The sequence below is a fragment of the Cavia porcellus genome, unplaced genomic scaffold (genome assembly GCF_034190915.1).
Source record: "Cavia porcellus strain 051 isolate PalLab524CR breed Dunkin Hartley unplaced genomic scaffold, mCavPor4.1 scaffold_17, whole genome shotgun sequence".
Taxonomy (NCBI): Eukaryota; Metazoa; Chordata; class Mammalia; order Rodentia; family Caviidae; genus Cavia; species Cavia porcellus.
This window is the reverse complement of record NW_026947500.1, coordinates 26,236,013-26,250,511: the sequence shown is the minus strand read 5'-3', so window position 1 is coordinate 26,250,511 and position 14,499 is coordinate 26,236,013. Positions and strand designations below refer to the sequence as shown.

General features: G+C 58.6%; 2 protein-coding genes across 5 annotated transcripts in view; one reads left to right on the top strand and one right to left on the bottom strand.

Moving 5' to 3' along the window:
• Positions 1-2,366, top strand: part of Chka (choline kinase alpha) — a 57,100-nt gene extending 54,734 nt beyond the window's left edge. For all 3 annotated transcript variants that reach the window (XM_063227640.1, XM_063227642.1, XM_063227639.1), the window contains one exon: positions 1,235-2,366. In XM_063227640.1, the coding sequence (XP_063083710.1) occupies positions 1,235-1,294 (60 nt within the window). In that variant the 3' untranslated portion in view covers positions 1,295-2,366. The remainder of the gene's footprint in view (positions 1-1,234) is intronic.
• A 1,955-nt stretch (positions 2,367-4,321) lies between these two features.
• Positions 4,322-14,255, bottom strand: Tcirg1 (T cell immune regulator 1, ATPase H+ transporting V0 subunit a3). Of its 2 annotated transcripts, XM_003468114.5 has the most exons (20): positions 14,118-14,255; positions 12,219-12,339; positions 11,821-11,899; positions 10,871-11,091; positions 10,703-10,791; positions 10,349-10,475; positions 10,185-10,267; positions 9,943-10,036; positions 9,657-9,869; positions 9,091-9,235; positions 7,163-7,302; positions 6,932-7,089; positions 6,759-6,849; positions 6,095-6,213; positions 5,806-6,019; positions 5,371-5,493; positions 5,129-5,233; positions 4,917-5,034; positions 4,536-4,713; positions 4,322-4,458 (listed from the first exon to the last, which is right to left on the bottom strand). In XM_003468114.5, exons 2-20 carry the CDS (start codon positions 12,333-12,335, stop codon positions 4,380-4,382), a joined length of 2,493 nt encoding a protein of 830 aa, XP_003468162.1. In that variant the 5' UTR covers positions 12,336-12,339; positions 14,118-14,255; the 3' UTR covers positions 4,322-4,379. The 2 variants fall into 2 exon arrangements, with proteins under 2 accessions (XP_003468162.1, XP_063083708.1); XM_063227638.1 differs by lacking the exons at positions 9,943-10,036; positions 10,349-10,475; positions 10,703-10,791; ... (2 more) ...; positions 12,219-12,339; positions 14,118-14,255 and having other exon boundaries at positions 10,185-10,261.
• Positions 14,256-14,499: the final 244 nt, after the last annotated feature.

Below are 14,499 nucleotides of genomic sequence, written 5' to 3'. Positions count from 1 at the left end.
CATGTGGAAAAATGTTCAGTATATCTGGCCGTTAATGAAATACAAATTAAAATAACCCTGCATCAAGTCATCTGCAGGCTGCCCGTCATACCTTGCCACTCCGGTGTAACGCTATGCAAACAGTTACTATATCCAGTTTAGGATATGACAAAACCACCTACATGTTCAGTATGCAGACAACTTTTTCCCTAAATGTTTTTAGTCCATGGGCACAAAATCTGCAGACACAGTCCCCACTGTCCCTCTCCTTGATCAGAATCCCATGGAGCTGAGCACACATTTCTACACCAAGGCTCCTCTTTAGATGCGTATAGTAGCTTTTTTTTTTTTTTTTTTTTGCATGCTCCCAAGATGGAGCCAGCCAGAGGGTGTGCTCTTACATAAATAGGATGTTAGAGCCGCGTCACAGGAAACTACTCAGCAGTGGGAGGCAGCTGGCCACCAGTGCCACATGCAGCACAGCTGCCTCTGAGAAGCGTGCTGCGTGGACAGGTGCGCACTGTGTGCCCAGGTGTGAGGTGCGTTAGAGAAGGCCGTCTAGTGACCCAGGTCAGCAGCCTGCTGTGGGGTGGAGGGTGATTTCCCAGGGCCAGGGGCTTGGGGACTTCCCTTACCATAGCAGGTGCATCTGTGGAAACTTCACAGTGTACCTTTAAAATGGGTTGTGTTTGTGGGATAGAAATTAGGCCTCCAAGTTAATTTCTCAAAAACTGACAGGGTAATCTTCTGGAATTTAGAGTACAGACTCCTAAGGCATATTTGGAGCAGGTTCTTACTGATGCCTGCGCTGGTGGGGCAGGGAGGGAGCATACAGGGCAGTCTGTCTTCCCCACGTCCTCTGTCGTGGTGGGGCTGCCAATGATCCCGGAGAAGTGCTGTGGCTCACCTTTGCTCTGTATCTGCTCTCATCACGGATCTTTGGCTTTCAAAGGGTAACTGGTGATTGTGTGTGTGTGTGGGGGGGGGTGTGGGTGGTGGTCTGGTGAGCAAGCCCAGGAACAGTCAGGGCACCAGATACAGAGACAGAAATTCTACCTGAGTTGGCTGCTTGGCTGGTAGCTTTAAAATACAGCTGCAAGGGACACTGCCAGAAGCTAGGCAGATAATGTCTCGCACCATCCTGCCTGGGTTCAGGGAGTCCTTGCTGTTTCCAAAGTGCTGGGCTGGGTGTATGGGCAAGGTGGGGGCCACAGGAGCCCTTGGTAAAGCCTTCTCTTTATTGACTGTCTCCCAGGAATATGCCCAAGCCAGGTTTGATGCGTACTTCGAGCAGAAGAGGAAGCTTGAGGTGTGACTGGGAGCACCCCGCCCCTTGCACCGCGGCACTGCCGGGAAGCGGCCTAGGGGCCTCTGCAGCCTCTCCCTTTGCGTGCGGAGGCCTCGGCATCTGCACCGCACCGATGTGTATGATATGATACTGAGGACTGTATTAAAGTGCAGTAACATTTCTTCCCTATCTTGTTTACAATCTCACTAGGACTCTGAAATGAGATTGGGAGGCAGAAATATAGTACAATAGTGCAATATCTCAGAACTTTTTTAATCTAGAGGAGGTGGTTTCTCTTTGGGGCGTAAGACTTTCATTCAGACATGGTCAGCAGCAGGAGTGACCAGTGTTACTGCGGGTACTTCGGTTAATGCTGGTTTTTAAAAATCCTCTCATTTACATGCCAGTTGACCTTGTGACCAGGCTCCCTGTGGGCGCTGACGTGTCGTAGGCACTCCTTGCTCCCAGGCACTACAAGACGCACTGTGAAGTGGCCCTCCCAGCTGAGTTCCAGCCATGTATCCTGCAGCGGCACCCAGCGCAGGCCTTCCGGAGCTGCAGGGCTAGACACGTGCTGTCAGGAACTCTGTCCGTGGAGGATGGGCAGATGGACAGATGTGCGTGCCCTGTACCCATCATACACGTGCTGGTACAGACAGACTGCACCGAAATGCCTGTGTGTTTCACGACTCCAGCTTTGCACAGTGCGGGCCTCCCTGGCTCCTCCCCTCCATGTGGAGGGGCCGATGGGCAGCTCCCACAGCCTTTCTGACTTCCTCCATGCAGCCCGGAGCGTAGGATCCTGGGCTTAAGCTGCCTCCTGCCCTGGCCGTGGCTTTGCTGGGGGCCGGCATCCCCACCATCGCCTTGCTCCCTTCTCCGTGTTGCCGTCATTCTAGGGGAGTCAGCAGCCCCTCTTTGGAGTGTGGGGCTCCGGCAGACTGTAGCTGTGAAATCTGTATGTAGTAAATGTCCAATGGGATACGTTCTTAGCCTCTTTTTTTTTTTTAACTCCTTTTTGAGGATTTTGTGTGTGTGCGTGTATATATTTCTGCTACTACAGAGACTGTACTATACAAATAAAAAAATTAAAACCCAACCTCAAGCAGTCACCCTGAATGCATCCATACCCTCAGGGCAGGCTCCTGTCACCTGCTGTGTGCCTGGGAAGCCTGTGCCCAGGTGTATGTGGGCTGCTCAGCATCTGGCCCTCATCGTCCTCCTGACACTTTACTCATCAGACCACCACACACTGGTTTCCCTCTGGCCTCCCTGGAGATCTTGCCCAGCGCACTCATCCTGGGGTGCTCTATACACCGGCCACCTGACTGTGCTGCTGCTTCCCCAGAGGGAGACAGAGGACACCAGGAACCGAGCTGGCTGTCCAGGTGGGGAACTGAATGGGGGCTGGGGCAGGAGGGAGACACTAGTGTTTACCTGTTGGAGACACTTGAATTTTTACACAGGACAATAAATGACACCACTGCCCTTGTGCAGTCTAGGTTCACGTCCAGGAGATGGGAGATGTCCTGCCTACCCTGTCTGCTGCCACCTCCCCGCTTTACATGTTTCTTGACAGATGCTTTTCCAGATGGTGGGACATTTCATTTGTCCTTGTCAGCTCAGAAGTTTCCCCATACCTAAGCATGGTGGCAGAAAACCTGTAATCCCAGCACCCTAAGGAGCCAGAATCGAGAGGATCACAAGTTTGAGCCCAACCTGGGGAACTTGGTGACTAAGCCAGATTTTGTGTTAAAAAGGACTGCGGAAGGCTTTGGGTTCAGTGCTTAGCGTAGCAAGGAAAAAAAAAGCATGGAGAAGTCACTGCATACATTTCTGAGCCCTTCGAGTTAAGATGGTGCCACCTCTTTGACCTCCCTGGTGACCCATACCACCCTGGCCCACCACTTGCGTGTCCCTCAGGCACTTGGCTTCTCTAGAATTCTGATTGGCTTGCTCAGTTGTTTGCTGGATGAGCAGGGATTGCATCCAGCCCCCACGGTCCTCATTGCAGACGATCCCCCAACGGCACTGGCCCGTGGCTGCTTGTGTTATTTCCATGGCAACTAGATTCTTGGCAGCCCAGCTGCCTAGGTTTTCAAAGTCAGCGCAAGACTGACTGATATCCACGGATCACCCACACCGGGCTCTGAGCATGTCTGTCTCCCCGAGGTCAGTCTGGGGCCATCCACAGCTTCTGAGGCCTGAGACTACCAGGTGGAAACTGCTCGGAGCATCTCATATCCCCCCACACCTGGCTTCTAGGGGTCCTCATCAGGGCAGTCTCAGACCCAAGGGACAAGTCTCTCCCAGCAGCTGACCAGAGCCACAGCCAGGGGCCAGGCCACCTTGGCTTGCTATGCCCAGGGCAGTTCTGGCCCCAAAGTAGCCTTTGTGCCTGGGGCCTCTCAAGTGGAAGAACCACTCTGTAGATTCTTGGCTGGAAAAATCAAGACCTGTTGAGAAGCACTGACTCCTCTTCCTAGCCTATGGCAGGACTAGGGCCAGAGGGAAGAGATGGCCTCAGGGCAAGACACCACCTAGAGGAAGAGGCAGTGGCCTCTGTGAGAGGGCAAGAGCCTGGAGTCACTGCAGCCTCTGCTGTGACCTCCAGGGCTCTGACAAGTCTTGGGCTGCTCTGGTGGGTTCCTGACCCCTTGCAGAACTAGAACAGGTTGGGGTGCCTCACTGCTTTCTTTGGGGCTGGCCACAGGAGGCTATGAGTCCTCCTAGCCAGTTTGCATACCTCCAGAGGTGGAAAGCTCACTCCCCAACGTGGCTGGAAGGCATGAGCTAGAACATGTAAGAAACACCATTGTTCGGCCCTAGTGTTGCGTGCCCCTTTCACAGTAAGGGTCTGGGGCACTGCAGGTGTGCTTGTGAGTCTGCACCCTGACTTCTTGGGGCCCAGACCCTAGACTAGTGCTCCTCATCCCCATCCCACTTCAGCTAGAAAGCAGGGTCAAGGTAGGGCCCAAAGGAGCCCAGGACTTAGGGCCTGGCCCCTGGGGCTTCACCCAACCCCTGGCGCCTCAGAAAGGACCAGAATGCTGCTGCAGGCCTGCCTGCTCTTTATTGCTTCCCTGTCTTAGGTTAAGAACACGTTGGGGTGCTATTCATCCTCCACAGCGAAGGTGAAGGGGCTCAGCTTGTAACCATTGCCAGAGTAGAACTTGTTCTGGAACTCCACCCTGGGGGCGAGAAGGGGAGGCTGGTGAGGGGTGCCTTCATCCCAGCCCTTCATCCCAGGCCGGCAGGGGGCGCTCACCAGTGCAGCCGCAGCGCATGCAGGAAGGCGGAGAGCCCTTCCATCACCAGCAGGATGGCAACAGTCATCACGGCGAAGGCAGCAAAGATGGGGACCAGCAGCACGGCCTGCACGCCCACAGCGAGGTCTGAATTCAGGGCCACACGCATCACCATGGCCCACAGGACCTCCGACAGCTCTGTGGGAAGAAGGGCCAAGGGGCTGTGGATGAGGAGGTGCTTGCAGGTCCCCCACCGCAGGACTGATGTCTCCCTGGCTGTGGGGCCAGCAAGGCCTGATTTCACAGGGGGGGATTCAGGTCCCCAGCTGGCCACTGTGTTAAGTGCACTGGAACAGAACCCAGGCCACCCCACTGCCCATGCGACTCTGCGGGGCACTCACGGGCGTGGGCCAGGCTCAGGGCCCAGAGGCGCAGGTAGGAGGCTGTGTTAGAGATGCAGCCAAGGCAGAACTCGATAGTGTGGATGGCCTGGTGCATGAAGATCTCAGAGGGGACGAGCTGCCAGGTGGGCAGGCAAGTGGCAGTGAGGAGCATGGAGGGGCCAGCTAGGCTGGTGGCCACCACCGCCCCCTCAAGAAGGTGTCACACCCACCTCAGCATCCTTGTCATCCTCAGAGCACCCTGCCTTCTCCTCATCAGGACCCCAGTCACTCTCAGAGGCATCAGGGGAGTCTATAAGTTTGGCTTTGTCCTCATTCTGGGACGGGGGATAGCAGTGCACAGCGTGAGTAGTCCCCGCCATCCACTCACAGCCGCCTGAGCCCGCAGGAAGTGGGGCACAGGGACAGGGACGGTGGCCTGCCTCCCACACAGTCCTCCCTCCTCAGGCTCTACCTGTCCCCCTGCAGGCCTTCTCTGGCGGCGGCGCTGCTGGCGCAGCAAGTACAAAGGTGTGCCGAGCAGCAGGACAGGCACTGTGGCCAAGGCCAGGACCACCAGCACGTACTGCACCACTTCCTGCAGGCGAGAGGGCGAGTCAGGCCACCGTGAGCACACGGGGGCTCAGGAGCTCAGTTGTCAGCCGCAGGGCCAAAGAGCTGTGGGCCTCTCCCCTGGGTGCCTATCACTAAGGGCTGTCGCTCCACAGGACTCCCAAGAGAGGCCTCGGGCCACCAGTAACCACTGTGCACCACCCCCACGCAGGTTTGTGCCCTTGCCTCTAACCCCATCTGCAGGGTCTCAGGCCCACATGAGGATCCTGCAGCTCAGAGCAGCCCAGTGACACGGGGTCCCCTCAAGGTGGTGTGCACCCGCTCCTGGCCAGCACACCTGCCCAGAGTAGAGTGGCCGGTTGGTGGGGCTTCGGGAGAACAGGAACATGTTGATGAAGTGGATGAGGATGCTGGGGGCCGTGGCTGAGTCGACAGCCGTGAAGCACAGCCACTTGTAGACGACCAGGAAGACGAGGTAGCCGAAAAGGCCCAGCAGGAAGACGAGCTCGGGCAACGTCTCCAGCAGCAGCCGGTGGCTCTGGCCAAAGTGCCTGGGGGAACAAGTGGGTTGCAGTGCTACCCAGGCCCTGCTAGGCTATAGCCCCCCGACACAGCTCTGTCCTCACATGTGATTGAAGACACCCAGGACCACCCCGAAGGCCATGTGGACGACGCCTAGGATGACAGACATCTTCATCTTGAAGGAATTGAGGAATCTGAGGTGGTTGGTGGCCAGGCTCCAGACCTGGGGTGATAGGAGAGGGTGCCATGTTCAGGGTGTTGAGGGGAAGCCTTGCAGCCCAAGTCCCTCATCACCCACAGCAGCCTGTCCCCACTGCCGAGGGCAATGGAAGGGAGCGAGCGAATGGCAGAGAGGTCAGGGCAGTCAAGCAACCTGGGCTCAAGCCCCAGATCTTCCCAGCTAGGTGAACTTCCTATGTGGTTTTGGCCTCGGTTTTCCCATCTGGACAGTGGGTGCCCAGAGTCATTATGTGAACCAAATATAAAACCACTGCACACAGAGGTCCCAGCACAGGCTGAACTGCTACAAGTGCAGGCCTTTCTGCCCTCTCAGGTGACAGGGACAGGCCCAGCAGGATGGGCTGTGTCCTGTGCATAATGCAGTAGGTGCTGGAGATGGCTGCTGAAAGAGGGATAAGCAGATGGGAGACAGCGCCAAATCCTAAGCAATAGACCACCAGGGATGCACGAGCAGATGGGGTACAGGAGTCCCCACCCAGGCCCTCCCACCTGCCTACACCCCGTGAGCACTGAGGCGGCAGCACTCACCGGATCAATGCCGAAGGGGTAGGGTCCCAGGAAGACTCCAGAGACATTGGGGTCCAGGTCAAGCACGGGGTGCTGGGCCAGGTATGCATCACTGTGACAAGAGAGGGTGGCAGTCAGGAAGCACAGGCCCGGGGTGGCAGGGTGGGCTGGGGACCAGGGCCTGGGAGTCACACCTCCAGCCCGACTGGTTGGCCATGGCAGCCACGCTCCACCCGGAGGGGAAGATGGTGGTGGCGCGGCTGAAGCACTCGTTGTAAATGAAGCCGGTGTACACGGAGAACAGGCCCATGAGCAGGAGCAGATAGCGGCCCCCGAAGAAGGTCTGCCAGATCTGGAGGGCGTGGCACGGTGAGGGGCTGCCCAGCCCTGCCGCCCCAACCCCACCAGGCGCTGGGCAGCCGCACCTCATTCTGCATGGCCTTCATGGCCGGCTGGTTCTCAGCAAGCACCATGGCCAGGGCAAAGAGGAACATGAGCAGCCCGTGGCCCACGTCGCCAAACATTACCGCGAAGAGGAAGGGGAAGGTGATGATGGTGTAGGGTGCTGTGGGCAGACGGGTGTGTGGTCAGCCAGTGCCCACGGGGGAACCAGCATCTGCTCCCTTGGTCCAGGGTGCCTCCAAGGACCCCACCCAACCTTCTGGACCCCAGGAACTGCCAAAAGGGCATTTTCTTTTCTTTTCTTTTTTCTTTTTTTTTTTTGTCTTTTTCGTTTTTATCGGTACCGGGGATCGAACTCACAACTGCCCGCTTGCAAGGCAGGCGCTTATGCCGCTGAGCTAAATCCCCAGCCCTCAAGAGGGCATTTTCAAGGCAGACACCACTGGCTGGTGCTCCACAGCTGTGCAACCTTGGGCTTGTTACTCAACTTCTCTGAGCCCATTTCCCCCCTCTGAAAATATGCTCAACGATAGTGCTGATTTTGTAGGATTATTCTGAGTGTCCACAGGCAGGACCTGGCAGGCTGCTGGCTCTCCATGTAAACTTAGCAGTTGAAACCCTTTTTTTTTTTTTTTTGGTACTAAGAATTGAACCTAGGGTCTGAGCTACCTCTCCAGCCCTTTTTTAAAATTTATTTTTTATGTTTGAGAAGGGTCTTGCAAAAGCTCTAAATTGCCCAACCTGAGACCAAACCCCTCCCTGCCTCAGCCTCCCGGTGCTGGACGTATAGGCATGCACCACCACACCCAGCTTATTTATCTTTGAAAGGGGTCCTTGCTTGCCCAGATTGGTCTCAAACTCCTGCACACTATCCTGCTGCCTCAGCCTACAAAAGGGGAAGTCTGGACAGAGTCACAGACATCCAAAGGGAGAATACGGCCACCTACACCCTCAGGAGAAAGGCCATCTCCCTGACAGCCCTGAGTAGGAACTGACCCAGCCAACAACTTGGCCTTGGCCTTCCAGCCTCTAGGACTATGAGCTGCATCTGAAATCAGCCACCAACTGGGGTGCTCTAGGCCATGGCTCTGAGAGCCCACAGCAGCAGACAGTCCACTGTGGGACCTGGACAGTGCTACTCACACTGACTGGCATCTGTCAATAAGGGGGAACTTAGAGCAGGGAAAACTGGGTGGCCCCTGGCCTTGGGGGTGCACAGCCTCAGACTCCATTCTCATATCCTGCCTACAACCTGGGGGACCTGGGCACCCTGATTTGTGCACTGAGTGGGATCAAGGACTCTCTCCAGAGAAGCCCCATTACAGCCATGGGTATGCTATGAGCCAGGCCCCCATACCTTTGGGTCTTTCCACTCACCCAGTGGCATCAGCCACCCACACTGCAGCCAAGTGCCATAGGAGAGTGGCCAGAAGGAAAGGCAGCCAGTCATCCTCCTGCCTCAGCCTCCTGAGGTGCTGGGCTGTGTGCCACAGCACTGGGCGAAAGGCACCCACACTCAGCTTCTCCTCGCCCAGCCCATCCCTGACTGGCTTCGCCAAGGGCATCTCCTTTAATAGAGCACTCACACCAGAACCTTTTAGAGCGAAGCTGAAACAGAATGAACTCAGTCTCATTGGCTCTCATGGTTCCAACCTTCCCAACACGTCTTTGGGACCGCACTATCCTTTATACCCCACAAACGAAGAACCTGTGGTTCCGAGCAACCAAGAAACTCATCAGAGCAAGCGAGCTGGACTCAGACTTGAGCCCCCGCTCACTGAGGTCTGGGCATGGCACAGACCTACGCTGACGTCCCTGTGAATCCAGCAAGGGGCAAACACAAAGTCCTGGAGAGAGGGCGAGGGGTCTGAGCTTCTCAAAGGTGTGGGCTGACCCAGAGGGGAGACCATTGTCCCCAGGACGGGCACAGGGGTGCCATGCAAGCTCTCACCCGGGTTGACCTCCTGGTAGCGGCCCACACCGTAGGCATCCACAATGCCCTGGAAGCTGGCAGTGAAGCGGTTGGTGCGGATGAGCGTCGGGGGCATGTCCTGGCAGGGGATGCGGTGAGCCACAGCACTCACTCCTACCTCACTCTGGGGCCAGGGCAGAGACACAGAGACTGAGGCTGGGGGCCTTGAGGAGCCCTGGGGCCCAGCCAAGTCCAGTGAGATACAGAACAGTGCAGCAGAGCAGTCGGTAGGGGTGGGGCCATTGCGGGAGCCGGCCTCCTCCTTCCTCTCTGAGAAGCAAGATGGTCAGCTCCACCCCACCCGGGTCAGGGGACTCAGGGGCACCAAATGCCTAACCTAGCCTAGGAACTGCTGGAGAAACAAAAGGGTGTGCTCCTCAGGCGGCCCCAGCTGTACCTGAGACCCACACCCACCGGCAATGTGAAATGGAGCCCGCCCCACCCAGGGCAAAGGGAAGATGCTGGGGACACGGGGTGTGATGCAGCCAGGAGGCACCTGCTGTTGGGAGGGTGGGTGGAAGGAGACAAGGCCTGGCCATGCTCACCGAGCTGGCTTGCAGCACCTGCTGCAGGGTGGGCAGGTCACGCACGGCACACCAGACCTCCGCAATGAGGCACTTGTGTGTGGAGCTCACGCTGCACTGGTTGAGGGCCAGGTACACAGCCTTCATCTTCCGGATCTGCAACTGCCCAGCCGGCAGCAGCTGCTGCACCCGGCCCAGCACCTGGCTCAGGAAGCGCTCGGTCTCCCCCAGGACCTGCAGGCCGGTATGAGCAGTGAGGAGGGGCCAGACAGGCAGGGGACCGGGTGGGGGCTGGGAGGGAGCCCACCTCCTGCAGCTCCTGGCTCTGCTGCTGCAGCTGCTGCAGGGCTCCCTGTCGAGCCCCCTCCTGCTCCAGGAACGGGAAGACGTGGCAATGGAAGCTGGCAGGGATGAGGGCACATGTGAGGGCTCCCCAGGAGGAGTTGGGACAGGACAGGCTTGGTACCAGTGACATGCAGGGACCTAGGTCACATGAGGCCAGCAAGCACTCAGAGCCAGGCAGGCCTGCAGGTGTGCATAGTGGCTCACCATGCTGTGATCTTTCGGATCTTCTGTCCAATCTGCTCGCCCCAGTAGGAGATGAGGAAGGTCATCCACCTTGTAGGCTCGCCCTGCCAGAGCCAGCTCAGTTTACCCTGGGGCCCTGGCTCTGCCCAGGATGCCCCACCTTACCCTGGGCCCCAATAGCTCACCGTCACGGGGTCCTGCAGCTGCTGTTCCATCTCCTGGAAGCTGGCAATGAGGAAGCCTCGACAGGCCCTCCAGAGCAGGCGCTCCAGGGCAGCGGCCTTGTGGGGCTCCACGGCACCTGCCACAAAGCTGCAGGCCAGGGCTGGAGGGGAGCTTGGACCCCACAGCCCATGCCTCCCTCAGCCACTCAATCAGGTCACCCCCACAGGGATAGGGCCAGAGACAGACAACCCTCAGGGGCAAGGCTTCAGGGAGCAGTCAAAGGGCTGCAAAGAGCTGTAGGGGACGAAACAGCGCTGGGCAAGGGGCAGCCCATTCACTGGGTGGGACAGGAAGGGACAAGAGGTCCAACTCACTTGACCTTCAGGTCTTGATGTGGGCCTCCGGGGGGTGGCAGCAGGGGACTTCTCTCTGAGGAGGGGCCATCAGTGTGGGCAGCTGCCAGCTGGGAGCCGAGAGACAGACACACTATGAGCTCCGCCCAAGAGGGGAGAGAGCTGGTGTACCCTCAGGTGCACCCATACCGGAGGACCGTGGCTTTGGCCCAGCACAGCCTCATGGAGCTGGAGCTGGTATAGCTGGGCCCGCAGCTCCTGCTGGTTGCCCCGAACATCACGCAGCTCTAGTGCCAAGCGATCTGTCTCCTCCTGGATGCGCAGCAGGTCACGGGGTGGGGGTGCGGGCAGCCTCCCCTCGGGCGGGGGCAGTGCCAGGCCGGCCCGCCGCACCTCTTCCTGCAGGAAGGCTGAGTGCATGGGGTAGGATCAGGGAACCCGGAGAGCTGCTCCAGCTGTCTACTGGTAACCAAGGCTCACCTCTGGAGGGCCCTAAATACTGACCCCCAACTCCATTACCCCACCTGTTAATGAATTCATGGAGTCAAGGAGCCCCAGGAAATCCCAGGCTAAACTCTATCCCAGGAGTCTTCTTCCTTGAAGCTTAAATCCAGGCTGATCTGCACCCCCACACCTTCATCCCTCTGCCACTGCCAGCCCAGGCCCTGAGCCCCTCTGAGGTCTCCCTGGGTGCTGGCCCTGGCATCCCCAGGCCTGCCATGAGGGCCGAACAGCCTGGCCTGTTAGTGCTGCAAGTCAGACCCACAAACCCAAAGCAAATCCTGCCCTGTCTTCCCATCCTGGCTGTGTGGTAGCTACAGGCTCCTCCCCACTGGGAGAGGTGGCTGGAGCAGGGCCCAGGGCTGGGTGCTTCCTGCCTGAATCCAAGAAGGGGCTGCTCCTTTGAGGATGCAACTTTAGACCACGGCCTCCACCCATCCCAGGCTGTCGCAGAGCAGATAGCTGTCCCTGTCTCTGTTCTTCTTGTGGCTCCCAGTGTCCACAGGATGACATTCTAGGCCCTGCCTGCTCCTCCCTTCTGTCTTCTACCTGGGTACCCGGACTTGCTGTTCAGAGCAAGCTTGGATGATGGCTCCTCCAGGAAGCCTGCCAGGGATGCACGCCTAGGATCAACTCACTGAATGTCTTCTCCAGCTCCTCACAGCGCCGGACATCCACCACAAAGCGTCTCTGGAAGGCGCTCACAGATGCATTCAGCTGTGGTTGCCACATGGAGGAATTAGTGTTGCATGGAGGTTCCCAACCTGGGGCCCAGACCTGGGTCTCCTTGGGCCTCAGCTGCCTCCTCCAAAAAGGTGCTGAGTACTCTGCCGACCTTCAGATGCCACACACCCGGAGAGGGCAAGAGCAGAAGCCAAGGAGGCCACCTAAGAGCAGAGCACCTACAACAGGGCTGCCGGGACACATGTGGAGCCACCAGCGATGGGGGGGGGGTCCCCCACCAAGCCCAGATCACTGTCACCCTTCAGTAGCCATGCCAAGGATGAAGCCCGCCAGCTGTCCCAACCAGACTCACATCTCTGAACTCCACGAGGCCCAGCTCACCCAGCTGGCTCACGCAGGTGTAGGCAGCTGCCGTGGGCAGGAAGAGCTGGACCAGGGCCACCTCCTCTCCACGAAACATGGAACCCATGGTCCTGCAGGGTGAGTGGGGCGTCAGGGGCAAGCCACAGAAAGGTCCCAAGCCAGTGAGTAAAACACACGTCTCTGCTAGCACAATCCCAGAAGGTGCTGCTATCAACCCCACTAGACAGGTGGGCGGGGAAACTGAGGCCTAGGAAGAGGGTGACGAGACGCTGAGATCCACAGAAAGTAAGCAGGATGAGTGGGCATGGGATTGGCCTGGCTGACCCCACAGCCCCCCACAGCACCCAGCATCAAGCTCTCAAGCTCTCACCTACTCCGCCGCCCTGTCCCCTGCCCTGAGACACTGGCTCTGCTCATCTCTGCTGCTTCCTCCCTCAGTCCTTCCCCTGGGCTCTGGGCTCACCCTAGATCCTGCTTATTTGTCTCTGGGACTCGGGCAATGCGCCACTTTGTCTTGCCTTGTGTACAGCAGCCAGCAGGCAGTGAGTGCTGCCACCTGGCTAGGCTGGGCTTGCCCTCGGGCAGCTCCTACCTCCCTGTGGGAAGGAAAGTGGTGGGGGAGACCTCCTCGGGGCCCCCAGCACCCACCAGGCTGCGGCTGGTGCGGGTGACCCTGGTGGCAGTTGGAGTGGGGGCTGGGACAGCCTCCCAGGTGTCGAAACCAATGAAAGTGAAACTGTGAAGCAGGCGGGAAAGGACTCGCTGAAATGCAGGCAGGGGGAGGGCCAGGGTGGCCTCTGCCAGCCCCCCGTGGAAGCCAGGATGCCCTGCGGGCCCCTTGCTTGCTCTGTGGCCTCCCGCTTCGGTCCCAGGACCCCTTGTCCTGGGTGAGACTGACTTTTCTGAACTCACAAATCAAGGCAGAGAGGCTGGAACAGGGAGCCTTACCGCCAGTGAGTCCAGCCTGCTGCTGCCTAGGCCAGCCCCGCTGGTCACTTCCTCCCCAAGGCCCGGATTACTTAACTCTGAATAGGAAACCGCAGCCCCATCCCCAGCCTGGGAAAGGACACTTCGGGGCAGCCTGTGACTGCAAAAGAGCAGGTCCTGGGCAGGGATGCAGGGCAAAAGAGGCAGGGTTCCACTGCCCGAGGAAATGGCTCTGGCCACTGGGCAGAGGGTCAGAGATCAGGGCTTGGAGACCTGCTGAGGTTGGGACTGGCTGTGTAACATAGGCAAACCCCTTGCCCTCACTGTGCCTCCACTTCCTCTTTGGGTGAGTGGGTCCCCAGTAATGTCTTTCACCCCCGCTACCTAACACTGGCCTCTGGAAGCAAGGTGGGAATCTGGTCCTATAGGTCGGCCAACTGAGGCTGGAAGATGAGCGGTTTAAAAGTGCCTGACCGGTAGGAGGCTCAAGAAGGGGCTAAGCAAGCAAATGCCAGGTGAGCCAGTCCCAGCCAGGCTGGAACTGAGACCCCAGCACTCCTCATCCAGTGGCCCTTCCTCCAGAGCCACCGCGCCTCTCCTCTGCACTACATGGTCGGCCTTGGAACCACCCAGCTCCTTTCTAGCCCTGACACGTCCTATTTGGGCCTCAGTGTGCTTATCTGTAGAATGGGTCCCAACCTCCAGGCAAGATGCAGCAGGACAAGCTGCATCGGCCCTGGGCCGAAACAGACGACCCAGAAGCTGTCAGAGGTTAAGACCCCACCCTCTTTTCCTTCCTGGTCGCCTCTGCCACCCCCAGCACGACCAGACACCGGCGGGGTGACTGCCTGAGTTGCTTCCACTGTTCCAGCTGGGTAGGGCGCCAGGACCCCCTTGTCGGAGCGGGGGAAGTAGGTGGCAGACAGAGCAGGGGCTTCGCGGACCGCGCCGGGGCACTCACTCTGGTGGACTAAGTCGCTCCGCTCTCAAATCTCAACCGGATCAGACAGACACTGCACCCTTGCCTCGGGCCCGCGCGGCTCACTCCTGGCGGGGTGGGCGGGGCCGGGATGGGGCGTGGCCAGAGCCGGAAACGCCTCTGCCCTAGCCCCGCCCCCGCCCTAGCCGGGGGCCCAGCCCGACTCCTTTAGACTCTCAGACCTTGCGGGCCGTTTTTTTCCCCTCGTCGGTTTACTTAACTTTGAATAGGAAATCGGCGACGAGACCAGCAGACGGACCGGCGGCCAGGAGACTAGGGAGACGCCCAGCACTGCCCGGCTGCAGCCTAGCGGATGGGACCCCTAATTTCCCTGCCTAGAGGCCTCGCTAGCCCTGTGGCTGGG

Bases quoted from the DNA above. Each gene is read 5' to 3' on its own strand.
- Tcirg1 (XM_003468114.5), bottom strand. From the start codon at position 12,335: ATGGGTTCCATGTTTCGTGGAGAGGAGGTGGCCCTGGTCCAGCTCTTC. The intron at 7,303-9,090 runs GTGAGAGCTTGC...GTCTGCCCACAG, and splicing joins CTACCAGGAGGTCAACCCGG to CACCCTACACCATCATCACC. The intron at 6,020-6,094 runs GTGAGGACAGAG...TTGTTCCCCCAG, and splicing joins CTGGGTGTCTTCAATCACAT to GCACTTTGGCCAGAGCCACC.